The following is a 27071-nucleotide window of genomic DNA, read 5'->3' as shown; positions in this document are numbered from 1 at the left end:
GAGCTATACTTTATGCTGTACACACAATGAATATAAGAACATACCCATCAATTTTACAAAATTACTTCTTGAAGAGATGATTGGAAAAGAAAAAAAAAAAATGTTTCTGGGGAGACCTCATTGTGACTTTCCAGTATCTAAAGGGGCCAACAGGAAAGCTGCAGAAGGACTGCAGAAGGACGGGACAAGGAGTAACACTTTTAAAATAAAACTGGGTAGATTTAGATATGTGTGAAGGTGGTGAGGCACTGGAGTAGGTTGCTCAGAGGGATTGCGGATGCCCCATCCCTAGAGATGTTCAAGCCCAGATCAGGTGGGGCTTTGGGCCACCTGGTCTAGTGGAAGTGTCACTGCCCATGGCAGGGGGTTGGAACCAGATGGTATTTAAGGATCGTACCTACCCATGCCATTCCTTGACACTATGATTAAGAAGCAAGATAGCTAAGAAGCAAATTCTGTTTGTATTCCTCTGCATTTTTAATTCTTAGAAGGGAAAATAATTATTCTGTTTTGAAAAGAAAATCCTCCTCATTCAGAACATAATCTTTTCTTATAAATCCTTCTAGTTTTATAAAAGGCCTTTTTTCTTTTGAATCCCAAAAATAGTGTCAAAGAAATTAAGAGAAACATAATTATCACAGAAGAAACATCAACCCTTCTCTCACAATTGTCTCCTCCACAGAATTCTGCTACTTAGTAGAAGTTTGGACTCAGTAACAACTTTTAGATTTAGTCTTTCAAGTAAACTGTTTCTGATCATTTCAATCAGTAGCAACAATTACTTTTAAATATCAGTGTGTACATGGTCAGCACGCATAAGTATTTCATTTCATGCAAGTCTAGATATGAAGTTGCTTACTGCTTTACACAGTATTGTACTGTCACTAAGGAAACGAAACACACAAAAGTAATCAGTCACCATAAGCACAGCTACACAGCCCTGACCTGCATCCCTGTGTTCCAAGTTCTGGAGAATGATGTGTAGGAAGGAGTGGGAGTATGTATGAATGGACACCGATTCATCTTGCAGTACAGTTAAAAATGAAACAGCAGCTGTTAACTGCATTTCCACTCCTGCAACATGCAGCACCTCCTGCATAATTAGAAATTATATCAATTTAGAACACAAGGCAGAATGCACTGAAAGAACACTAGAACTGAAAAACATTCATTTTAAGAATCAGTATGCAAGAACCTGAGTAAACTACAAAATTGGCTAGAAATTATTTTCTCTTAACAACAATTACTTGGAGATATAATATCTGATACTACAAGAACCTTTTAAGAAAAATAAAGTTAATTAAAATATATTTTCTAACTTTCAATTTCATCAATACATAATAGTGGATTTTTCTACAACATAAACTGAGATGTAAGAACCAGACAACAACCTCACTTCTGCTATTTGTGCATATGAATTACAAGAGATATTTCATTCATCCAGTGAGTAATACTAACATAACATAATGTAATTCAAATTTCATTCCTTGCTAGGCAACATGGAACATAAATGACTGTGTGTGCATATATTACACACACACACACACACACATATACACGTATACACACACATATATATATGCACACACATATACATACCCACATACATATACACAGATAATAACATAGAGCAGGATGTACCAGAATACTTATGCAGGTAGCTTGGCACTACTAGCACTCAGCTTTAACATATGAGAAATAAGAAAACTATTGGGTTGTCTTTAAAAGCGTCAGTTCCAAAGTCAAACACAGATAATATGAAAATATTATTAAATTTGCAGAATGAAACAAAAAGCAAATTTAAATTCAACATTTGTTTGCAAAGAGCTCGCAGGATTCATTCTAGGACATAGCATTCGTTGCAAGTATGAAGACATCTATTAGTTTCATGAAAACTCCATCTGTTTACTTCTCTAACTGTATCCTTCTGCCTCACAAGAAAATTAAATGCTTTACTCTACTACTACAACATTACAACCATCTTACAAGTGATTTCAAGGTCTGTTGCAACTTAAAAGCCTGTATTTTCTATTCAGTACTCTATATAAAGTTTTTTCTCATTTTTAATATGCTAGAAATAAAGTGCTTTCTCAGGTCACATATTAAAAAATACTGATACTCTTAGCTAAAGGTTCAAGAAAACATCCACTATGCACCTAAGCATTACACAGGTGAATTACGCTGAGAACATACAGCTTGCAGAGATAATCTGAGAAATGATTAGTTGCTTGCTTACTTCAGAGTAGAACAAGAAAGTTTTCATTACACAAATGTCAACCAGTGTGCATGTGCAAATGCACAGCAAATGTGTAACTCATAGTTCATTACTTCTCAACAGCTTTGTTTATTTCTGCAGGAAAAAAAGCAAAAACAACAACAACAAAAAACCCAACAGCCAAACACAAAACACAGCATTGTGGATCATCCTGATCTAAGTATGATAAAATATTTGCATTCAATAACCTTGGGAACCACCCTCTTTTCTCCACAAACTCTCTGTCTTTGCTCCTCCATTGCTGCTACATCCACAGCCAAGAATAAGGAACTATGGATTTTGTAATACAAATGTTGCTGAGCATACTATTTTGGTTTTCACTTGTTCAAAAACACTTCCAAAATGATCAAAAGATCTACATGCATACTGTCGATGATAAGACTTCACTGCACATATATAACCAGATTATGCAAATACTATTTGTAAGGTTTAAAGCTAAAAGGAGCACTCCGATTTAGACCTTTTATATTAAAGGAGCCATTATATTTCACTCTTCTCCCTCTGCCTCAAGACCACTAACTTAAGATTCATTTCATTTACCATCTAGAAAGGCATTCAGTTTAGATTTAAGACACTGCATGATGAAGAACACATTGCTTTTCACAGTTAGTTGATTAAAGATTGATTATAGTTATTATTAACAGTGACTCCTTCATTCACCATTTTTCTGTCTTCGGTTTCTAAATCTTATTTCTTCACACAGTGCTCTCAATAAAGTGTCCTTTATGGAGGAAGACACTTTTTAAAAGTAATTAAGTACCTCCTGATCTGTATGCACTAAGATCTAATTCCCAGCATGCTGTTAGATATTCTCCAGGCCTCAGGCCCTGATCATACTAATGACCATATTTGGATTTTTTCCTCCATTCTTATATAGAAAACTATGAACTGAAAACTGTATTTCCATAATAGATATTTTATTAAAGAAAGAAGCAAAGACTACCATGCTTCCACACTGTTATTTTCTGTTCATATATGCAAGAATTATTTTGTTGCAGAATTGAACCAGAATTTTCATTTTCAACAGCTTTTTTTTTTAATCTCAACACTTATATTAATATTTTCCTTTATATAAATGCATAAAAACAACAGTTTATTAACACTAAAGAAGCATAGCCTGAAAATGTCCTTGATGGAAAAACGCAATATCTGACACAGTAAAAACAATAACACACGCTTTCTTCTGTTTCTTGTTACTGAAACTGTCTGTAATATTATGAACACAGTGCTTTGAAAACACTTTCTACAAGCAATCCATGTGATTTTCTACCTATTTTCCCCACATAGAGTGCACACATTCACCCAAATAGCTTCACACAAGCACAATGGTCTTTTTGGTCTTTTGGCTGACAATTTATATAAATTAGAAACAGGCTTAAATCAAAATGGTCAGTTGTGTGAGACCCGGCCAGAGACTGCTCTAAAACAAAATGTTAACAGTACAATGTTAACAGTACAAGTAGAAGACTGACAATACCCTGACCAAAGGAAAAGGATAAAGATAAATCAGCAATTTGCTGTTATCAAAATAAACTTTCAGATATCTTGATAGCCAAAAATAATATACAGTCTTAGAATCACTGAAAAACATTCTAAAAAGCATGCTAACATATTCAAAGTCTTAACTGCTAACACTGCCTTGTATAGCTATATATAGCAAATAGGAATTAACATCTGCTTCAGTAATGCAGTCTCATTTGATTGAAGCTGCTCCTAAAACCACATCTTAAATGCACTTTTTCATGTCTTCCACACTACAGTAGAGACAGAGGAGAAACAGAGATCATTTTTTTCTTAAAATATCCCTTATACAAATAAATAGGTGAACGGAATTACTGTTTAACACTATATGGACAGCATGCATTTACCACAGCCAACAGTAGCTTACTAAAAATGTGGAGAGCAGCACATGAATCTTAGGGCAACTAAAAGCGAAGCATACTTTTCTGGATAGCAGGATGTTGGATGGAATGAGGTTGAGAACATAAAGTTGAACCAGTGCAACTGGCTGGGCCTCAGAAAGAGCTCTCAAAAAGCTGTCAAATCATTGATAAATCTTCAGAACACATAAACAGTATTACTTCTGCTTTCTTTTCCTGTACTAACACTTTTCAAAACAGATACTACTATCTGCAATACTACTTAAGTTCAGTCAACTAATAGGGAAGATCTGATAGGCACAGCTCTCCGAGCAAGCTTGCAATATAAGTACTAAGGACTTTTTTTTTTGCCTCTTTGAAGTACTGTTGGAAAAAGATACATTCAAGCCTCATTACACACAAACTTACTCGGATTTTTGGTAAAACTCGACGGAGTGTTTCTGCAGGATTCTGTCGCATCAGGACTGGAAGATTTGCCACCACGCTTGTTCCTTGGACATCCTGGCCAGAGCTTACAAAAATACATATACAGATTACTTTCTAAGACTATTGCAAGCTCACAACTTTTATTTAAAAAGAGAAAACAGCCCTCTGCCACCCTCCTTAGGTTATTCATATAATACATCAATTATTATCAAGCATTATCTTTTTTAGATAAATAGTAGAAAACAGCACTAAAAGCATCCCTACAATTTTATTAGGAAACATGTGCAAGGTCTCTCAATAAAAACATGTTTCTCAGTATCATCTAAACTCAGTGATAGAACAGTGTTATGTCAGCCACTGAAAAGGGATTTAAATTAATAAATAATCTATTCACAGCTTTCATTATTGTTGTATTATTCAAAATTATGTTATTAGATATTTTAATTAAATGAATATTAAAGTCTTTCATATGCATGGCAGATTTCTCTGTATACTACACGCTAATTCCAGCTAAGTTTTAAAGCAAAATTGGGAAAGCTAGGGCCCCCAAAGTGGAAAAGGGTCACAGGAGAGGAGGCCCACATCCTTCACTGCAGCTTGCAGTCTCAGCAAGGAAAAGATGCATACCTTTATATTATCCAGTAATAATATAAAAGGTCAAGATAACTTGATAATTTTCTGAATACTTCATTCAGTCTGTATCAAGGTAGAAGAAAATCCTAACCACTAAAAAATACAACCAGTTTCATCAGTCAGAAATACAAAGAAAAGGGCAGTGTTCCCCTTTAAAACAGAAATGCTGAGCACTTGGTCTGCTGCCAATTAACAATGTGAAGCAGGAGGCATTTCAACACCTACACAGCCTGTAATTTTCCAACTGTGGAAGATTTTTCTTCTATTCCTACCAAAAAAGCTGCACCATAGATTCCTTCTCCTTTAAGTGTTAAAGCATTTAGGATTAAAGAACTATTGCTAAACATTCATATTAAGATATTTTTCTAATAATAAATACTAAACAGTTATTCTCTTCAGTCAAATACTATTATGCAGGTGCTATTCCTTTATTAACTGTGCTAATTATAGAACATTAACAGAGCCCTATACTTAGTAGCAATTTAGCTCAATCTTTTTTGTGCAAGGAAAAACCTTACAGATAATACAATTTAAATATGAAACTTCAGAGCTCATCCTACAGGAGGTCCCAGTGACTGTACAATGCTGGGAATTGTCATCCTGGGATGAAAACTCTCACACCTGAACACTCCCATCCTACTTCTCACCATCTCTGCAATGCCAGCTGACCACTGCAAGCCAGCAATATAAGAGCAACTCAACAAGGTTCATTAAAAACCTGGCATTTCTCAAGGGCAAAAGTAGCAGTGGCCCATCTCCCTTCAGCTCCTCCACTCATTCTTGCTTGTTTTTCTCCACCTACTTGCATATGATGATGTCTACATCATCACCTTACAATTGGAGACCACTTTACAATTGGAATAAAATCCACTTAGAAATCCATTTTCAAACATACAAGGGACAAAAAGATGATTGAGAGAACCAACATGGCTTCATGAAAGGGAAATCATGCCTGACCAACCTGACAGCTTCTACAATGAGACAATTGGCCCAGATGTTGGATGTTGTTTTAGCAAAACTTTTGACACCTGCTCTCATGGACATATTCATGGACAAACTGAGAGAAGTACAAGCAAGATAAATGGAAAATGCTGCAGGCTGAAAACTGGACGAACTATTGACCTGGCAAAGCAGCCAACTGGAAGCTGGTCAGTGGAGGCTTACTCTGGGGGTACATGCTAGAGGCATTACTGGTTAGCATTTTTAGTAATGACCTGGATGATGCCACTGTGTGCACCCTCAGGGCATACAGTGGAGTCTATCCTTAGATATGTTCAAACCCGGAGGTCATGACAATATCTTGAAAATATCACCCTAGTTCACCCTGCTTTGAGCTCCCCAAAGCTGTCTTCCAATCACAGAGAAAGGGTCTATGATTCTATTGATTCTACGACTACATACAGGTTACTTTTTTCCATCCATTCAAGCAAATTTTCAGATTAGCTCCCGGCCAACAATAGGATTTCTTATCTTTCAAGTAAATACTTAAAGGCTTCAAATTTTCAACTTCAGCTTAATTTTATAAACTGATTCTTTAAAATGAGAAAAAAAAACATTAAAGAGTTTATGGATACTTAATTAGAAATACTTGTATCTGGAAAGGTAAAAAAAGACTACAGCTCCTTCTACAGCATGAACAAAAATTAGCCACTGAATGATCCCCAGGAGAATGTTACAGCAAGGGACCTTGAAAAAGAGAAAGATTTGCATCTTACTCCTTTGCTGGCTCTAGCCTGCAAAAACATACTGACAGGAGCAGAACACAACATTGTAGAGAGGACTGAAGTACAGCACTTGAACAGATTTTGTTTAGTGCTATTGCTTTGTAGTTCAGCAAAAATGACTTGCTAAATAGAGTTGAATCAAGCACTAAAATCTGTGCTTTGCATAATTTAGTTTTATAAACCTAGAAATTCTGATGCATAACTGCATGGGAATAATGCACTAACACATCATGACATCATTTTCAGTGCAAAATTCCAAAAAGTTGTGTTCGTCCGAATCTACATTGGTTGGGGAAAAAAAAAGTTTACCTACTTCGATGAGTGAGGCATTCAAATAACATGAAAACATTTTTCAGTCTTACTCTTAGTTTTCACAAAATGCATATACTTTAGGTGACTTTGAAAATATAAATCCAGTGCCTTCAATCTACTCACAGAATTTAGGTACCTAGTAATTCTGTTTTTTAAATTCAACCTGATATGGATCAGTACTACAAAATTTCTTCCTTGCCTCATATAGTAAAATTTAGAACCCAACCAAAAAAAATAAACAGACAAGATGCATTATCAGTCATTTGAAATAGAATGCCCAGAAGTTGGAGAGTAGTTAGACACATTCAAAACTCATCCAGACAAAGCCCTGAGCAACCTAATCTAACAATAAATTAGATTCAATTGGGAAGCTGGCACTGCTTTGAGCAAGCCATTTGAACAGATGACTTGCAGAGGTCCCTATCTCTACACTGTGATTGATTGATTCACAGATAACCTCCTCCTCATATAAAAGCTCAGTATCTGACATGATTTTGCCCTTTTCAAAATCCTTCAATAGCAATTGTACTTCCAGGATTTCTGTTCTCCGGTTCGGTGGTTGCCAAGGCAAACTAGAAATCCTGATAAATGTCTGTCAGTAATGTAAAAGGTGCTTGACCCATAAGACTTTCTTAGAGAATCTTCTTTGCATTTATTGCGAGGATTTTTATAGAGAAGATTTTCTTATGCAAAAGAGGAGACACGGGCTTAAAACTGACTAAATTGCTTTTTAAGGAATACTCTTGCTAAGTAAACTAATGTTTACACAAGTTTGTTTTTTGTTTTTCCTAAATTTAAGGTTAATTTAAGACTTCGTTTCATTTTAAAGAAAAAAAAAGAAAAAAAACCCTGGGAACTAGAAGAAATGTCCTGAAATTACGAATTCTCACAAGTGATTGTCTTTCAAGGTGAATCCTCTTTGGATAAAAGATAATCTAACATTTTCTTGAAGAATGCAATCCTTTCCTAACACTGCGCCAAGGCATATCTGAAATGCAGTAATTTTCCCCTTATTTCATGCTATCTACGCTTACGTTTCAAGCATACTTCTGTAAGCATAAATTATATGAGTGTCTAAACATCTTTTTTTGACATATTTAAGTGTATAATAAGCAGACCTAGTTCCAAGGAAGGATTTGTCATTTTATTAAAATAACTCCCTTTAATAGCCTCAATTGAACAAAAGTTTAGAAGAATGAGCTGTAGAAATATTAACAGCTTTGAAATTACATACACATTTCAAGAGAAGTTTTATAGACAATATAAGGGCTGTAAAAAAAACTGTATATTATCATCTAACATGCTGTAAGTGACAAATAAAAGTAACTGGAATCAAAACAAAAGTTTTATCTGATCACTGGAAATGTGAAGATATTTGGGATATATCTGATAACTATCTTTAAGAATATCATAGAATGGGCTAGGTTGGAGGGACCTTAAATATCATCTAGTTTTAACCCCCCTGCTGTGGGTTGGCTGCCCCCCACCAGGTCAGGCTGCCCAAGATCCCATCCAGCCTAGCCTTGAATACCTCCAGGAATGGGGTATCCACAGCTTCTCTGGGCATCCAGTGCCAGTGCCTCACTACCCCCTGAGTAAAGAATCTCCTCCTAACATCTAACCTCAAACTCCTCTTTTTCAGTTGAAAGTCATACCCCATTGTCCTATCACTGTCTACTCTCATAAAAAAGTTGGTCTCCCTCCTGTTTTTAAGCTCCCTTTAAGTACTGGAAAGTCAAAATGAGGTCTCCTTGGAATTTTCTCTAAGGCGAACAAGCCCAACTCCCTCAACCTATCTTCATAGGACATTCTCTCATCATCGTGGCCCTCCTCTGGATCCAGTCCAACAACTTCACATTTTCCTTGTGTTGGGGGCCCCAGGCCTAGACATTGTACTCCAGATGGAACCTCACATGGACAGAGCAGAGTGGGAGAGTTACCCCTCTCTCTGTGCTGGCCACCCATACTTTGATGCAGTTGGCCTTCAAAGGTAAGAGCCTTTGGTGGATCCTTTTCAAAAAATAGTGTAAGAACTAAAAAAAAACACTTCTAACTCATACACATATTTGCATAATTACAAATCTTTGCATTGTATCAGCTATTCTATGTGTCTTACATGTTAAAATCCAATAGTAGAGCTCCTAAGTCACATTGCTGTGGGAAGCACGTAACAACCTCAGAACTAATTTAAACTGTTCTAGAACCAAGTGGCCTTTTTCTGTAGAAGGCATGTTAACATTTGTGTACACCAGCCTTCACATTCAAGAAAACTAGGGATTATCCTAGTTGCAAGACTCTGGAAGAAAGATACAAACCAGACTGAACTACGCTCAACACTCTCCAAAGGACACTGTGCAAAGCAGCATCAAGAAGCTTTGCCCATCACCCACTCCGACCTTATGGCCAAATCAAACACAGAAGAAACTCATATTATTAGGTTTCTATAAATTTGCTAAAAGTAAGATGAATCTGAGAATATAACATTTAACTAATGCTCATTTTAAATGAAAATCAGAAGTCCTAGTAATATCCCAGTATGACCATCTCGTTACAACTGGCATCCTAACACTTTTCTATTAAAAAATACAGTTTAAACAAAAAACATTGCATTTTCCAAAATCACCTTCTCAGTCTTCTACTTAGTAACTATATGCCCAGCATAATTTTAGAGCAAATATGAATAAATTCTACATGCATGAAAAGAAACAAAAGAAGAAGAAATTAATCCAATCATACTACATTATCCAAATATGCACCACTCCAGTTTATTCATTGCATCACCCATAGAGATAGCTATGTATTTATGGCATGGAAGAAATAAATGCCTCAAATGACCTATCAAGTATTTAAGTCTACTTAGAGTCTTCTTCAACTTATGAGTCATTTTATTGTGAGGCATCGTACACATCAGATCCAAAAGCTCCCACTTTTATCACTGTGTGTCTGTTTATCACGTATACTCATCCCTCCTCAACATAACACATTTCATATTTTATCACTTCTACATTGTTTTTTCATAGCAGCACTAATCTGACTTTTGTGGAAGTAGATAAGAATCTTGTCATAAATATTTACATGTACAAACAATGTAGTGACTGATCTAACAGAAGATATCACTTCCCTTAACCTCATCCCTCACTGTAAGTCTCTTTGAACTTTATTTAAAAATCTAACTATGCTATACTAACCCTATCAGCATACCATTAGGAAAAGCATATCACAGGTTAGGAAAGCTAATGCTAGTGGTCTGTTTATCTGCATTGCTTCATTAAAAAGCAGAGTAAGAATATGCCAGAATAACAAACTAAGTTGACACATCAGACGCTTTAACTTAGATAAATTGAATGTGAAATGTATTTTGTATGCAAGTTGACTATCTAATTCTGAAATGGCACAGTAAATTGAACCAAAAAGGAAATGAAGGAGACAAGAAGGAGACAAAGCTGAAAGAGTCAGGGAATGAATGTAAAGTCACAAGAAAAAAAATGAAAATGGTACAGTCCCACTGAATTCAAGGGTTTGAAGCTATTTCTTACAGCATTTTCACATTTAACCAAGACAGATATATACAGAGAAATATTATAGGTAGAGGTACATATAATAAGCAGAGTTTCTGTTTCAGTTAGAAAAATGTGGTAGTAAAATTGTGAGCACTGAAAAGAAAAAAAAAAGCATGTGAAATTTTAGAAACTCTTCTGAAGCTTCAGCTATAGAGGCAGTTCTTTTTCTCACAGCCAAACAGCTCAGAATGACTGAACTCAGAATGACTGAATGACGTCAAACTGATAACACTAAATTTTTACCAACTTATTGATATCATAGTCAAAGAGTCTAGTGACCCTTAAAGAAAAAAAAAAATCATTAGAAAACAAAACACAGAACAACAAACTGAACCCTGACATAAGCTATAAGCTAGCTTGTAAAATGCTGGTAAGACTTGCTTTTTCTGTCTCTATTATTCAAATATTTCAAATAGTATTGGACATCTATTGCAGACCGAAACAGCTATGTACATAAGCAATAGAAGTCAAACAGCTGACTGTAGCACTGTTCCCTCATCCATCAGCAGCAACCACAGATCAAAGACAACTTCCAAGAGGAACATGCAAATACCTAAAAATCACTTCAATTTAAGCTGTTGCCAATTCACATCCAGTCAAACAAAGAAGTGGTCTACTTGATTCATGTTCTCTGAGGAAAGTAGGGCAAAATTCACCTCCTTAATTAAAATGAAGAAAGAATCATGTCTCTTAGAAACATAAAAGATTTCTTCCACTGATGGCATACAGCTTGGACTTGGACAGATAACCAAAGCATATAATCCAGGAAACATGATAAACAAAATGAAGCGATTATAGGTCCTGCAAATTTCCATGTCTTTTGCAGAATAATTTCAAACAGTAAATTCAAATATATATTATTATATATATACACACAGATAATTCATCTGTATTTACATTCTTCTTAAAAATCATTAAGTGCACAGCATCAGAATATCCTTCCCTCTACTCAAGCAGGTTTTGGTAATTATAATCCCAGGCCTGTCTTAATAATGTTCTCTACCTTCAAAATCACTACAACAATTTTAAATAGATTCTTGTTAGACTATTTTTCCCCCTTCAGATGATTATATTTAAAATTATTTCTAATAGTACAATTATCCCAAAAAGTGTTTGACATTCTGCAATGGAATGAATAAATAAAGCATTTTCCAGTAATTCCACCCACATTTCCTAAAATTAGCTCAGAATCATCTCTGAAGAAAATAATGTATTTCCCTTTCAATGCATTTCAAATATACTGAACTGCAAAGATCCTTCAAAGTATATCAGTTTTAACCACCAGATTGCCTAGCATATCTATATACTATGCTATCATCAGTATCCTTCCATGGAAGTAAAAGTAACGCAGAAAAGGAAAATTACAGTAAAAGGCAAGCACTGATGCAATACATTTTTTCGTCCTTTGATTGGATGATGGCAAAGAAAAAGAAAAACGAGATGCATGAAATTGCAAAGAAAGGAATGGCACTGGGGGGGAAGGATGAGAAGTGGGGGCAGAAATCAGTTTTCTGTATGTTGGACTCAAAAAGAAGGAGCAACAGAATGAAAAAGTACTTATTATTAGAGTCCTTTGCTAAAATTACACAAAGCAAGAAATAATTTTTAAAAAGGCATCCTCCTCCTCATTTAATCAAGAAGATAAAGTACTGGAAAAGGAACTACTTAAAGTCTTCAGAATTAGCAATAAAATAAATAAGATTCAAAGATCTTGGTATCTATTTTATTTATCTTACTTCTCTATAACATTGATTTAAAATAGGTGAGACAGTTTCAGTAATCAAAGTGAAAGCATAGAATCACAGAGTGGCTTGGGCTGGAAGGGACCTGAAAGCCCACTCAGTCCCAACCTGCTGCTGGGGGCTGGTTGCCCCCCACCAGACCAGGCTGCCCAGTGCTCCATCCAACCTACCCTTGAATGCCACCAGGGATGGGCATCCACAGCTTCTCTGGGCAGTGGTGCCAGTGCCTCACCACCCTATGAGTAAAAAACTTCCTCCTAAGATCTAATCCAAATGTCCTCTCTTTTAGTTTAAAACCATTTCTCCTTGTTCTAACACCATCAGATGACGTAAGTTAGTCTCCCTCCTGTTTATTTTCCATGCCGGTATGCATCTGATCTTTTGTAACAAACTCACGGCACAAGTAATTTATCCGCATATAATACAACAGGCACGTAAGGTTCAGAATTTATAAGCAACCCTTAAAATGCACCTGCATTGGCTTTACATAGTAATTAAAATAAGAGGAAATATACATCCTCTTGGGTTAATAACTATACTAAACGAGCAGGTTAATTTGTAGTTATTGCTCTCCTCCTCAACAGTTTAGTGGTTCGCACTTGATGCAGTTGTAAAAGGCAAGAGTAAAAAATAAATCTTGACCTGAAAAATATATTCTAAACAATGTCTAGCTCCCAAAATGGCAGAAAAATAGGTACTCTCTTCTTGAACTTTTAAATGAAATTACATAAAGGAGATTAACTGTAACAGAAGCATTTTGGTGCAAACAGCAGTGAGGCAATGACTCATGTTTTGCTATTTAATATGGACATAAATCCTCCTCCTCAAAAAGCTCAGTTACAATTTCAGCAGTGAAAACTGTATCTTTTCTGCTTCTCCCTGTAAAGCCAGCTTTTTTTTTTTTTTTTTTTTTATCTTCAGGCCTGCAAAATAGCATAAGTAATATTACCATGTAGACATGTATACTAAAGCAAAAGCTCTTCACATTTCTCTTCTACATATAGTTATTCTATCAGAGACAACACAATTTATACTCAGAGCAAAAACATGGTTAGGTTTTTTTTTTTAAGTATTTATTTATTGTCCCTAACCTAGCTTTTCCAATGTAATTTAAAAATACCGATGTCTTAAATTTGAGTAGTTTCATATCCATTTGATATGTGAGGAAACTGCAACGTAGACATCACCCTGCACTTTCATAAGAGTATATCCTACTTTGGAAAGTCACCCCACAAGCCGGTCAGCTGTACTTCTCATGCAGTACAAGCCAACAGTAAAGCACCCCATTCTGGGGACATGACTCCTTGCAAGCAAAATGTAGCGGTTTTACTGAGGGCAACGAGACTCCTACTTTGCAGCTCTGTGTCAGTGGAGTTATCAACACACTGACCCAGCTTGAATCCAACTTCTTGCTCCTATCCAACTGCTAAAGCGAGCAGTTATATGGCAGCTTTGAAGGATTACCATTTTATCTCAGAATAAACAGATGGCTCCAGTGTTGTCTTCATTGTTCAGCAAGAGTTTTCTGAAGGTAGGAGAGAAGGGAGGGCAGAACTGATACCTACCAAAATTAATTCACTGTTTTTACTTCAAGCTGTGGACTCAAACCTCCAAGGATTTCTGCTCATGCTCTTCTCATGCCCCTGGACTGCCACAGAAAATCCTGTATTGATCCATTTGCAAAGCCAGAAGAATTCTCTTAAACTGGATGATTATTGAAAAGAGGATAAGGACAAGCAGGATGGATAAACAACTTTTTTCCTCATTAGGAACATGTAAGACTGTGCTCTTTGATGTTGCGATCTTTCATTACATGTTATTACTACTCATTGGTGCTGGGAACATTTATTTACATAAGCTTAAAGAATATGTACATTTTTTAAAAACATCTCATGTGCCACGAATACTTTCCTAATCCCTCTAACTAACTAAAGTCCATAAGAGCAATACCCCTAGTTTTTGCAGTCAGCCTGGATTCACACACACGTAACACTATCACGTTGCAATTCTATTCCTATCAGTTAATTTATCCCAGCTGACACAAAGTCTGAATGTAAGTTTTTTATGCTATAGTAAAGCAATGGAAAAATATAAACAAAACAGAAATTACAGAGAAGACTATTGGGTCTAAAGATCACACTTTACCATGATTTTTGTAAACAAAAAATGTGTAATTTGGAAGATATACAATGAATAAGAAATACCGTTTGTCCATAGGATGTGTTACTAAAGTGGCAAGTATCTAAAAATCCTTTAGTACATATGGGGTGAATGGGTAAGATATTTTCAACTGCAGTCAACAGGTTCAAGAAAGCACAGCAATTCCAATCAGTCCTGCTGGGAACTGACACAACTGACAAGGAATGACTCAGCTCATCTGCACATTAGAGTTGTACACATTCACAGAACCTACAGCCACACGACAGCACTGAACAAAGAAAGCTGCTCCTGAAATAACCATTATCAAGATACTGGGGAACATACCCACAGCTTGATTGCTTTGTTCCTTAACATTAAACCCTGCAAAAAGTAGTATACAGAAATATTGATTTGAATGCAAAAGAAACAAAAAATGTAGAATTTAAATACAAATACCTGTATCATCAAGAGTCCATTCAAACAGTAAGATGGATATGAAATATCTGGTACCTTGTCCTGCTCATATAAAAGTATCAGCCTGAAGCAATAAGGCCTGTTCTCAGATAGACATTTCTCAGAGATCTAGCAGAAGTTTCCAAATGGTTCTTTTTCTCTTTTCTCATTCTGTTTTATTATGACTCAAAGCAGAAAGCCGTCTTTCTTCTATAGACAGTGGCATCCATCTGGTAGCAGTGGGGAGTGCATGTTCAATAGGAAATACTATTTCAAGAAGTGCCTCCATGAACCAGCAAGGTTAGGGAGTGAGGAGCAACTTTAGAAACTGCAGTGAATGTGATAGCTATGTAAAACTAGTTTGAGCAGATTGACGGACAGAGTTTGCAGGGCTCTTATTTCCAAAGAGTGTGAAGGATACTGGTATTGTTCAGTCTGCCAAGACCTGTACACAAGCTGATCTTGGAAGATATTTATACAAGGTGAAGGAAAACAAGGCAAAAGAATGCCCATGATGTTAACTTTCACAGCATAAATATCATCATCACATTCCAGTGAAATAATTCTTGCTACTTATGAATCACTAGCCTATCTTTAAAAACCTTTCCTTGAGCATTGGCTTTGGCTAAAGATGCAAGTTCCAGCACAGCACAGGGCCATTCAGTTTCAGAATCTGAAGGAACCTTCATATTAAGGCACAGAATCATGTAATTGTATATAATTTAGACAGCTGGTTCTTCAGCCATTATGTTCTATTCCAGACTTTGTCAATACTGTAGAAATTGTTTCCAATTTTCTCTTCAGTTTGCATTCAAGACCTAAAGAGAAGTAGTCTTGCACAAAAAGTTGCCTCTTCAAAATAAAACAACACATCCCTTCCCAAAGCATTAGAAATTCTAACTGATAACAGGAGATTTCCTTGAATTCCTCAGTCTCAAGAACTATCTACATTCCCATCATACTTATTCCAGTGCGAAAATCTCTGCTTAAATGATGAAATAATCCTGGTTTATCTTTTCAAAAATAAAGCTTCAGGCTCTGAGGCTTGATAGAGTCAGTATAACCTTAGCACACTATTGACACCTCAACCAGCAGCTGGTGGAACAAAGACAAAACTCTAAAAATAACTAAAAATAGTTACACAAGTATACCCCAGATAGCAGGATTAATTTTAAATCTTGATGGAACTATTTCTTTTTACATTCCAAATTATTCCTGTCACAGCATATCAACTGAGGCACAGATTCAAGCCTGCAGTCCTAGTTCCTGAAGCACTGAAATTACAACCAGAATTTCACCCCAGTAAAGCAAGCTCCCCTTCACAAACTATGGAAATGTGAACCAATGCATAATGGAGCTTTTATCCACCTTAGTTTGTGGAAATTAGAGAGCATCTCCAAGAGCTATGAATTTAAAAACAGATGAAGCAATATATCAGCACCAAGTATCATTACTCAAAAGAGTCTAAAAGTACTTACACAAAAGACAAGCATTTGTCAAGTCCCAGCCCCCTATCACTAACAGCGCATGCTACTATTTTGATACTCTCAAAACTGAAATGTACTAGTCTTAGGAAGAATTGCTGGACAACTGCTAAATGCTGCCAGCAGAAACTGAAGCTGAGTCAGAGCACAGGGCTACGGAAGCATCACACCATAGCACGTGGAGGGCTCTCAAGCCTAAAGTAAAGTAGTCCTCAAAACAACAGAAGATGGCAATAAAATCTCCTAGTTACTAGTTCCAGTCACTGTCATATTACAGCCATCACACTATGGGGCACCATCTTGTGACAATGTTCTCAGACTTACATAAATGAATAGATCGACCTACTCTTTCAGGAGCCTGCAATTTGTGTACACAAAACATTGTTTTTCACCCATCTGCATCCTCCTGCCATTTCTACTGGATGCATCATCAGGTTCTGAAAAACTTGTGCAATGCTATTACCCATTGCCAAATCAGGCAAAGGATACAAAAATAAATGCGTAATGTTGAACAAGCATAAGGACAAAGGCTCCTTGCAAGTACACAGTGTTGTTATGAACAGTTGAAGCTTTCTAAGAAAGGTAACACAAAGGAGAATTGTTACACTTGCACATTAATTGTGCCATTTCAAAATGAATTGTGCAGCTGTTATAAAGTTATTTATTAAGTGATCATGCTTATCTAAACAAAAAAAAAAAAGCAAACAGCCTCCTGCTGAGTAACATGTTATGCTTGCACAGTATTCCTCATGTAGAAACAAAGAAGTACTATAAATACATTCTTGGATATTCCATATCTTCTCTAGGGAAGAACAGTAAGGTTTTCTGAGGTCAATAGAACAGTTTTTAGATGTTGAAAAACCCCACCATTCTTTCGACTGTGTTTACTATGAAAAACCACAAATGCACACTAAGTTTTTCCTTATTATGTTGTGCCCAAAGATGCTCTGAAACAAACTGAATTAGCACCTCCAAAGGAGAATGCATCAACATATAAGGAAGGGCTACCACTGCCCCAGCACATCACCTGTAGACTTCTGGAAGTCCAACTTAATGCCAAAGAGCTTATTAAACACTCTGCAGCTGATACGCTGTACTCTCCAATCTTTTCAATTTGTACGGAAGTCCAAAGACTTTTGAGTGTAAATGTGAGATTAGCACAACCTAATTTAAATCTGCTCTGCTACTGATGGGAAAGTGATCTGTCAGCTGTGACTTGCTCTCCACTCACGCTCCCCCTCCTACTAGCTTGAATAGTTGTGCAGTTGCACATTTTTTTTGGAAGTGAATACCTGAAAAATTTGTTACCATGACTGTCAGTTCGTTAATCAGACTGAGACTGTATGGCTGCAATCCCGTTATGCTAGCACACACAAAGCACTGAAATACCTGGTCATGCAAGGAAAGGAAAGAACTGCTCTGTCTGATACAGCAAGAGCTTCATTCAGCTTGATGTTGAAACTATACCAGAAAACCTCAGCTTCATGCACACCATAAGCCAGCCAAGTCTAATTATGCCCAAAGCCATTTTACCCATTCCAGAGTCCTGTTCCCATGCTGCTACCCATTTCTCTCATGCTGTCACAGGTCTTTTCTCAGGTGATCTATTTTCAAACTAACCATTATTTTAACCATTATTCCCAGGTTAAACAGGGCCCTGAGCAGTCTGGTGGCAACCAGCCCATGGCAGGACAGTTGGAACTTGGTGATCTTTAAGGTCCCTTCCAACCTAAGCCATTCAATGATTCTATGATTATTTTCACGGTTTGGCTCAGACCAATTCCCCAGTGTGCCTCTGAGGCAGAGCACAAAGCCTGGAACAGTGAAACAACTGGCACTGCCATCTTCCTGAGAGAAGCAAGAAAATTGAAATGGAGATTTTTCTCTCTCCATTGTGTTCTGAGGTTTCTCAGAGCGTTATATTAAGCTATGCTATGTACATTTACCATTGGTTCCTCAGATGTCATTTCAAATCAGCAAATATGACCAACAAAAGTATTTTCATGAGTCTAAATTTTAATAAAAGCATGTGACTTTGTATTGTTTCAGAAAAACACAGGTATACCTTTCACTTTGAGGAAGCAAAAATATCTATTTCATATACATGTATGTGTAACAGCGTCAAGGTCAATCAATTTATCCACCCAATTAAGTGAGTGCAACTTTTACATAATATAAATTGTAATTAAAAACAGACATTATTATCTTGGGCATATATAATAAATAAAGACTATATAAATATAAGTATAAACAAATATAATCAATAAAGACTGAAGTAGTATTTTTTATGACAGCATTTACAGCTTAAAGATCTAGCTAGAAGTATTATTTTCTGACACATTTGATGTGACAGCTGGATCCTTCGGCATCCTACCTAGGCACAAGGACCATAAACACATAAGATGCATAATCTCTTTATTTTAGATAATGGTTATAATCTGTTACATTACACAGTGTTTAATTCAAAATGTGAGTTGCTTGCATCTATAGAGAAAAAAAAAATCTGAGAAATCAGTATGATAAAGACTGAAAAAAACAATAACAATTCTTGAAGTAGTAGCTGGTGGTTATGATGCTCGCATTTAACAACATATACTGCATAAAGAGACATTCCAAACTTGAGAATACTCTTGCTAATCAAAGAGGGCTACAATAAGGCACACTAATTATTTTTACTGATACATGCTAGGTTTATAAGCACTGGATTCTTTCTAATCTAGAGCTATCCTGTCTTCAAAATCCATACTAAATGTTTTGGAGGGGAGTTGAGTTGCTTTCTAAACAGACAGAACCACTCCAAAAAACAAAGTACAGCATGTTCCCAAAAGAGTGAATAATTCAATCTTCCACCTTGATAACTCACTATTACCCTGGTATTTTGAGTACAACAGAAATGTCAAGGCCTGGAAGGTTTAACACTAAGCAGACACAAATTAACCCAAAGTAACTGAACACAAAATAATACAATGCACAAAAACATTATAAAAACCTCTAGGGAAACCTATCAGAAAAGCTTTCAGAAAAAAAACAAGCCACTGTACAGACTGTGTTCTAGTAAATATCCCTGTATGCAAACCAGATTTGCATCAGACAAACAATACATACTTTACTATTGACTTTTTGCCACAAAAGGGTTAGTTTCAGTAAGATAACGAAGAGTAAGTACTCCCATTAAACATGAGAAACCATGGAAATAAAGACTGCAGACAAAAGTTGCTGTAAGAACAAAAATTGCTGTCCCCGAGCTGCTTCACTGCTCTTCACTTTCCTGGCAGAGGTTATGATGTCCTGAAGAGTCATGGAGTTAAAGCATATTCAGCCGTAAGTCTTGTCTTAATCTGCTGGTGGCCTTCAATGATAAGCAATCATCTTGTCACAGACACAGATGAGATAAACATTGCTATTCTGCTCTCCTGGTTCTTCTCTAGGGTCAGCAATATCCAAAACACATTCAGAATACAGCTTCTAGGTAATTCCACTTAGACTCACCAGAAAACCCAAGACATTCAGGTTAAGCTCTGAAACCTAAATCCTGGATGCTAAGGTGAATCTCCTTGTATGGGGCACCAAAATCCATTAGATTTCAACAAAAAATTCACAAGCTTTCCTGAAAACCAAGTCTAAAGAAGCCCATTTTCTCAATTGGAATATTAAGGTTAATTGAGATTACAACTAACAGTCTGATTTTCCAGCACATTCCTATTAAGTTAGAACTTGATCAGTTTAATTGAAGAATACTATCTAATTAAAACTGAGTACTCCGATCAGTCTAAAGCTACCATTCACCCATGCTTCCATCATATTGAAGAGACTCTGGCCACTGAGAGAGCAACTCAGCCTTTCATTTTGCTTGCACAACTGTTTCTGAACAGTTCTGATGAGCCAAATCAAGGAGCTCATTTGATGAAGACTATTCTGACTAAAAACCATCAGCTCCAGCTTGATCATCTTATCAACCTACCTCATTACACTGCTACCTGAAGGTGAAAACTAAAGTAGCAGAAAAGAAAGCCACTCACATTCCAAAAAGAAAATATATATTATATAATTTAATATTATATATAACAAACTTGTTAGAATAATCAGAATTGCAATTAGTAACTTAGAATACAAAACCAAACTATAGTATGTAACAACAGAAAGCCAATTAAAATGAAACCATGTCCCTTTGAAAGTGATGTTTCAATCAGCATTAATATGTCAGTGTATTCACAGTGTTACAAGTGCATGTATAGACATGTATTGGCAACAATGCCCATGGCAGGGAGGTTGGAAATAGATGATCTTTAAGGTCCCCTCCAACCTAAGCCATTCTATGATTTATATACCTAGAAAACAATGAACAGAAATCGATAAAGTATATGACAAGACATTGTGGCTAGATACGGATAGATGACATTTAGAAATGTAAGAAAGATTATGAGATGGATATGAATATATGCTGCACAGGCAAAACAAATAGCTTTATAAAAAATGACACTAATAAGCAAAAGAGCACGCCAGAAACTTTGTAGTATTACTGCCAAATGAGAAGTAACACAAGAAATGAAAAAAGAATGAATTCATGAGACTGGTAGAAGAGCTGGGAAAAATCTCATATATACAGTAGCAGGAACCAGACAGACACGTGTAAGAAAAAAAAAAGAATAAGAAAAAGAAGAAACATGTACATGCTATTCAGGTACTAAAAACCTCAGAGAGCAAAAGACTGTAATTCTCTCCAAATAGGATGTCAATGCATCCGTTCTCAGACTACGCTGTTCAGGTTTTGGAAGCAGAAATCTAGAGGGGGTGTTGTGGGTAAGGAGTTTCTACTAAAAAACACAACAGCTCTGCATATAATCAGACCAGAGGATCTGAGTTTCAGGGTGGTGAGAAGAGGGTGGAGGTGGGTTCTAGAGGGAAAGAAGGCCAGATAATGAGAAGAAAGTGATTGATAATTGTTTGTTTGTTTAGAATGAAAGCCATTACAAAATGAGGGCTCTTTTTGTATTTGCACAGAAATTAATTACTAAACGTCATCTTTGTTGGATCATACAAAGGCTTCACTCAGTATTACTCAGCTCCATTGTGCTGAATGTGTACAAGCAACACTACTTTAAATATACCCCCCTTAGTAAACTAAAATTTTCTATCTAGAAGACTCAAGTTATGTATATAAATGACAATATAAAAACCAATGTGACACAATGTTAAGCATTTCAATACTACTTGTAGGTACCAAAGGTAAGATACATACTTTTTATTACTGCTCTTGCTTTTTTATTATTATTATTATTATTAAATGAAGGGACAACCTGAAGGAAGTCAAATAATGCATCAGCATGAGAAAACGAGGCATGAAAAGTCCAAGTTGACATCATTGTCCAACAGGAACAGGCAGGGATACTGTGTTATAATAGATGAAAAATAGCAGACAAGCCAAAAATATATACCTCTGTGCATTACATAAAAGATACCATTTGTGTCACAAGCAGCTTTTCAACTCTGCTTACATCTTACTTGGTGCAAGGAAAGCAGCATAGAGCAAAAACTTCCCCTGGATTTCCTTTACAGAAAGCTTACCAAGCAGAGATGAAGCTACCTTTCAGTACAAATGCCTATGAAGAGGTAAACAATGAAAATTTCAGCACAAGGAAATGAATGTTATGCTCCCAGAACAGCTGTTCATGTAGAGAGAAAGCAGATGAAAGCAAGAGAAGTTCAAGGCCAAGTTCAAAAGTAATTAGTAATATGAAAGATATGATGTAGAACCTTTCACCCTTTAACCAGGCAACGATTCAGTAACGACATACTGCTTGAAACACCATTTTTATCGAGAAAAGAGCAAAAAAAAAAAAAAAAAAGAACAAAGAAATTTGTGGCTACAGGGAGGGGACTTGATAAAGGGAATGGGAGGAAGCCAGCCCTGCTGATTGCTGTGAGGTACAAAATGAAACTGATGTGATTTTCTCCAGTGATATGCAGAGCATGCAAACTGTTTTCTCCGATCTGCCCCAGAGTCAACAGATTGCTTTCATATTATTTTGATTACAGGAACTATTTTCAATACAAAAGTTTCTAAATCAGTATTTAATAAAGCTTAGCATCAAAAGAAACTCACTACTAAGAGTAATAGCAGCGCACAAAAATGCTTACCTAAATAAAATGCCACACATCCCAGAAAGGGAAAACTAAAGCATCAGGGTTATATACTATGAACACTGAGGGCAGTGATAGCCCAGAAGAGCACTTAGAACAGCAGAATAAGCAAACTGAGAGGGAGCTGCAGCTGGTTCTCCAATTACCATGTATTGTGTAAAAACAAATACTCAAATCAAAATCCATCAGAACATTTGTAATCTCAAAGATGGCATGCAATTGCTGAAAGTGATCTATATTTTAGAATATCAGCATTTAAGTTGTCCAGTAATTGCAAGTAAAATTCTTTCAAGAACATGAAGAGGGAGGTACAATGAAAAGCCACGGGGAAGCATTAACAGAGCATCTTCCACAGTATTGCATAAGGACTACAAAACTAATCCCTCAGGTTTTCTCTTCAGAAAGCCCAGATGTATTCAAGCAGCTCTGTTATCAGCTTGTGTAACCACTCATGCTTCAGAGTGAACATGAAGGCATTGAATAAAGGGCATTACTAATGTTAACACTCAAGGTTCTTGCAAAACCATCTGCTGGGGAAAAGAAGATTAAGTACAACTCAACGTTGATGAGGGCCATATTAGAAACTAAAATGTTGGCACATCTGCAAAGGCATCAGAGGCTTTGCAACTTCAAAAAATACTACCATAGTACCTAATCTTTACCTCACTTAGACATCCAATATAGCAGAAGGCAAAAGCCAACAACTACTGTGAGACAGAAAACAAAGAGAGTGAAAACAAAGAGAGTGAAGAGTAACAGCACTTCAAAAGCTATATGTAAACACAGAGGTAAGTAACGTTTCACAGTAAAGCTGTAGGAAATACCTGAGCAGGTAAAGAGCCCTTTCAATGTCATTGAGTTCTTCATCAACTGTCAATCGTTCTATTTCTTCTGGTGTCTATCAAGTATGAAATAGAAATTATGAGTTCACAGTGCCTTCCCATTGCCTTATTTTAATCTTCTTTTACCCATCCCCTCCTCCCCACAAGCAGGGATGCTCCAAGAGCGATCTGAATGTCCCTGAGCCAACATCTCACATTCAGTCCCATCGATTCCTCACTGGGGGAAAGAGGAGCAAGAATTGAAGCACAGCCACACGTCAAACACTACTGCTATTCATCACTTGAAAGAAAGTATAAATCAGTCACATGTACATTAACCTAAAAGCCAAAGTAAGTCTGGTTTTGGTCTTTTGTTGGTTTTTTTTTTTTTTTTTTTTTTTTTTCTTTTCGGCATAGCAGTCTCATGACGAAAATATTAGAAACGTAGAGTTCCATACGTTTCATTCCAAAATGACCGAAAACAATCTCTGATACCCCCGGTGCTGTAAAACAGACAGCCTATCCGCACAGCTGCCCACAAACACAACCGGCAACAATCTCACATGGACTGCAAAGCACCGTTCTATTTCCGAGCACATACCTTCAGACTCCTGCGCACCGGCCGCTCTATAATAGTTAGTTCCTGCAGGTCTTCTATGTACCCGAACAGATTGCTCTGCCCAAAATCCATGTCGCTGGAGCACGGTACGGGGCGCATGGACTCACAGCAGCCCCAGGCAGCCGCCGCTCCGCCCGCGGCTCACATCGCGCTGCCGGCACCGCGCAACGCCCCCTCCGTGCCTACCGCCACCGGGAGCCCAGCACACTGCGGCACGGCTCCGCCGAGCTCCCGCCGCCAAACTTTGTGCGGCTGCTTCCCCGGCCGGGCAGGGAGCGGGATGTGCCCCTCCCGGTACCCCGCAGGTGGGGGTGTTACGAGCCAACTTTCCCCTTCTCGCCGCTCAGTGCCGGGCCGCGGGTCCTACCGCTCGCCGCCGGGGCACGGAGCGGAGCAGCCTCGGCGCGCAGCCCGGGTGCCGCCCCCCCGCCCCGGGGGGAGGGACGGTCGCCGTGGCGCAGTGACGCTCCCCGCCTCCGTCCCGCTCCGGCAGCGCAGCCCCCGAGGCGGACGCGCCGCACAGCGCAGCAGGCAGCGCGGGGGCGAGAGCTGCGGACCGGGCCGGGGCAGCCCCGCACGCTGGCAGCCTCCGCAGCGGAGCCGCCCCAGCAGCACGAGCCGGTCGCCGGGGCAACGCGGCGCTACAGCGGCCTCCGCGGGGCAGAAGGGCTGCGAGCGCGGCGAGATCCGAATGCGGGATGGGGGGGTCCGCCCCCTCGCGGCCCCTCAGCCCGCGTTCTCCCGGCACGGCTGTGGCCACGCAGACCTCTCTCCGGGTGTTTCTGACTCATCGGTGCCGTCCGAAGCAGCTCCTTCCCCCCCGGCCCGGTGCTTTGTAGCACCTCAGCCGTACCCTCGCCCTATTCCCCAAACTATTTTGAAGCAAACATAGAATGAAGCTGGAAACGTTGAGAATTTAGTGAAAAGCCCAAAGCAGGTTCCTCCGCCGATTAATGCTTTCAAACTCATTTTCAATTAATAAGCAAGATAACCGACAAACGTGGCAGTGATTTTTGATCCTACAGCGATGACATCACTCACGCTTCTCCTAACCTCACGTTCTTCCTTCTTACTGCCCTTTACCTCCCCTCTGGCACGGGGACTCTTTCTGAGGCACCTACTTGCACCTTGGCAGCTGTAGGATTTATTCTGCCTCACAGGGCACACTGGACATACGAGGAGAGTGTTTAAAAAATGAAAGAGCCAATTTTTAAAGCCAATTTTTAAAGCCAATTTTTGCCCTTTTAAGGATGGCCAAATAACATGGAAAACACTCTCTTTCTGAAGAATTCATTATGACAGCACCTTTGGGAGTGGACAGGAGTCCACAACAGCACCCAGCATGCAAGTAACCAAGGAGTTCTCTGGGCTTCAGGACAGTGGCAATTATCGCAGTGAAAACAATCAGAATAAATAAATAAAACAACATATCTGTAAATATTCTATAAGAGTTTATTTGAGAGCTTAGCAACATTTTACTGCTACATTGATACATGTGTATGACTCAGTAAGTTCGGTTGGAAAATGTAATTCCAGAGATTGCTAATGCTATAAAGCCTATTGCTGAGAATTTGATCAACTTTTATTTTATAATCAGTATCTCAGCTTTTATTTAGTAAGAAATGAACACAGTGTGTTGTCTGTGTACTGCATAGGTCAAACCCTGCACTCATTTAAATCACTGGAAAGGTAAAATTAAAAAAAAAAAATCTCTGTTATTTCAAAATAATAACACCAAAACTGCCAGCAGAAAAAAAAAAAAGAAAAAGAAAAAAAAGAAAAAGAAAAAACAAACCGGATCCAAAGTACAAATGAATACTTAATGTTCTGTTATGTAACAGAAAGCCCAAACAGTCCATGGTTTCAAGAATGGTGACGAAATACAGTGAAACATTGTTTTAAAAATCTCCTTTGCAATAGGGAAATTTGTAAATAGATTTGTAAATAGGGAAAGTGACCAGACAGCAAACTGAAAAGTTATAACTGAATTTATCTCAAAGCAGTCAACTAACTACCTCCAGGAGATGGAAAATAACAAATATATATATATATAAAAGAAGAAGACTTTTATAAAATGTTCTCAAATTCAGAGTCCTGGCTCAGGAGTCATCCGGCATCTTCAAATCTTAATCAAGAAAATCCTTTTATAAGCTCTTTCACACCTCATTTCTGGTTATTTCATCTTGCAAATGGCTCTCATGAATCTTGAAGGTCTTAGGAGACCAAAGAAGTTTCCTTTTGTGTTCTTTAAGTCAGAAACTTACTGCAGTTTTCAAGTCAGATATTGGAAAAGTCAGTCTTAAAGAATGAAGTATGTTAAGATTTACAACTAGGATAGTTTTTCATATTTCATTTTATATTAATTTTACAAGCCACAAAATAACAGGCTGTTGTTATATCTATCTCTATCTATCTATCTATCTATCTAGATAAGATGCAGACAACTCCCTTAATGCCTTTAAAAGTCAGTGCTTATGATTCAGCCCAGGCCACGCTGTGCAGACACGACTCCAGTAAATTTTAAAGTCAGTATGCATGTGAAATATTTTTGTAGTAGAATTTTATAACATCTTGAAAATGCAAAAAGCAGAAGAAAACTACAAGAAGTTTCTTGTTAATTAAATACCAGTCCAGAAGGAGCATCACAGGAGGAATTAAGTTGCCTGAATTCAATACAAACTTATTCCCTTTTGACGCACGCATCTGCCAGACAGAAAGAAAAAAACGCACATTTTGTTCCAAAACCACATATATATATGTTAATCCCCCCAGCAGTAAATCTACTCTTTCCCAACGGTCTGTCATCCTCATTTGTGATGAAAGTCACATGACTTCCCTTACACTGTTGCTGCTTTCAGCACT

General features: G+C 37.6%; 1 protein-coding gene across 6 annotated transcripts in view; it reads right to left on the bottom strand.

Annotated features, from left to right (window-relative positions):
• PPP4R4 (protein phosphatase 4 regulatory subunit 4) overlaps nt 1-24339 on the bottom strand; it is a 60956-nt gene extending 36617 nt beyond the window's left edge. For 4 of the 6 annotated variants that reach the window (XM_042874156.1, XM_042874215.1, XM_042874300.1 and 1 more), the window contains exons 1-4: nt 24192-24339; nt 23594-23667; nt 4564-4666; nt 946-1093 (exon numbers count right to left, since the gene is read on the bottom strand). In XM_042874156.1, the coding sequence (XP_042730090.1) occupies nt 946-1093; nt 4564-4666; nt 23594-23667; nt 24192-24308 (442 nt within the window). In that variant the 5' untranslated portion in view covers nt 24309-24339. Of the gene's footprint in view, nt 1-945; nt 1094-2236; nt 2256-4563; nt 4667-23593; nt 23668-24191 lie in introns of those variants that run through there. The other 2 variants (XM_042874388.1, XM_042874463.1) reach the window with 2 other exon arrangements.
• Between the last annotated feature and the right edge of the window lie 2732 nt (nt 24340-27071).

This window comes from Lagopus leucura, unplaced genomic scaffold (assembly GCF_019238085.1).
Source record: "Lagopus leucura isolate 7727_CA_CO unplaced genomic scaffold, USGS_WTPT01 Super-Scaffold_1, whole genome shotgun sequence".
Lineage (NCBI taxonomy): Eukaryota > Metazoa > Chordata > Aves > Galliformes > Phasianidae > Lagopus > Lagopus leucura.
Note: the sequence above shows the minus strand (reverse complement) of the source record. Positions and strands in the feature narration are given on the sequence as shown.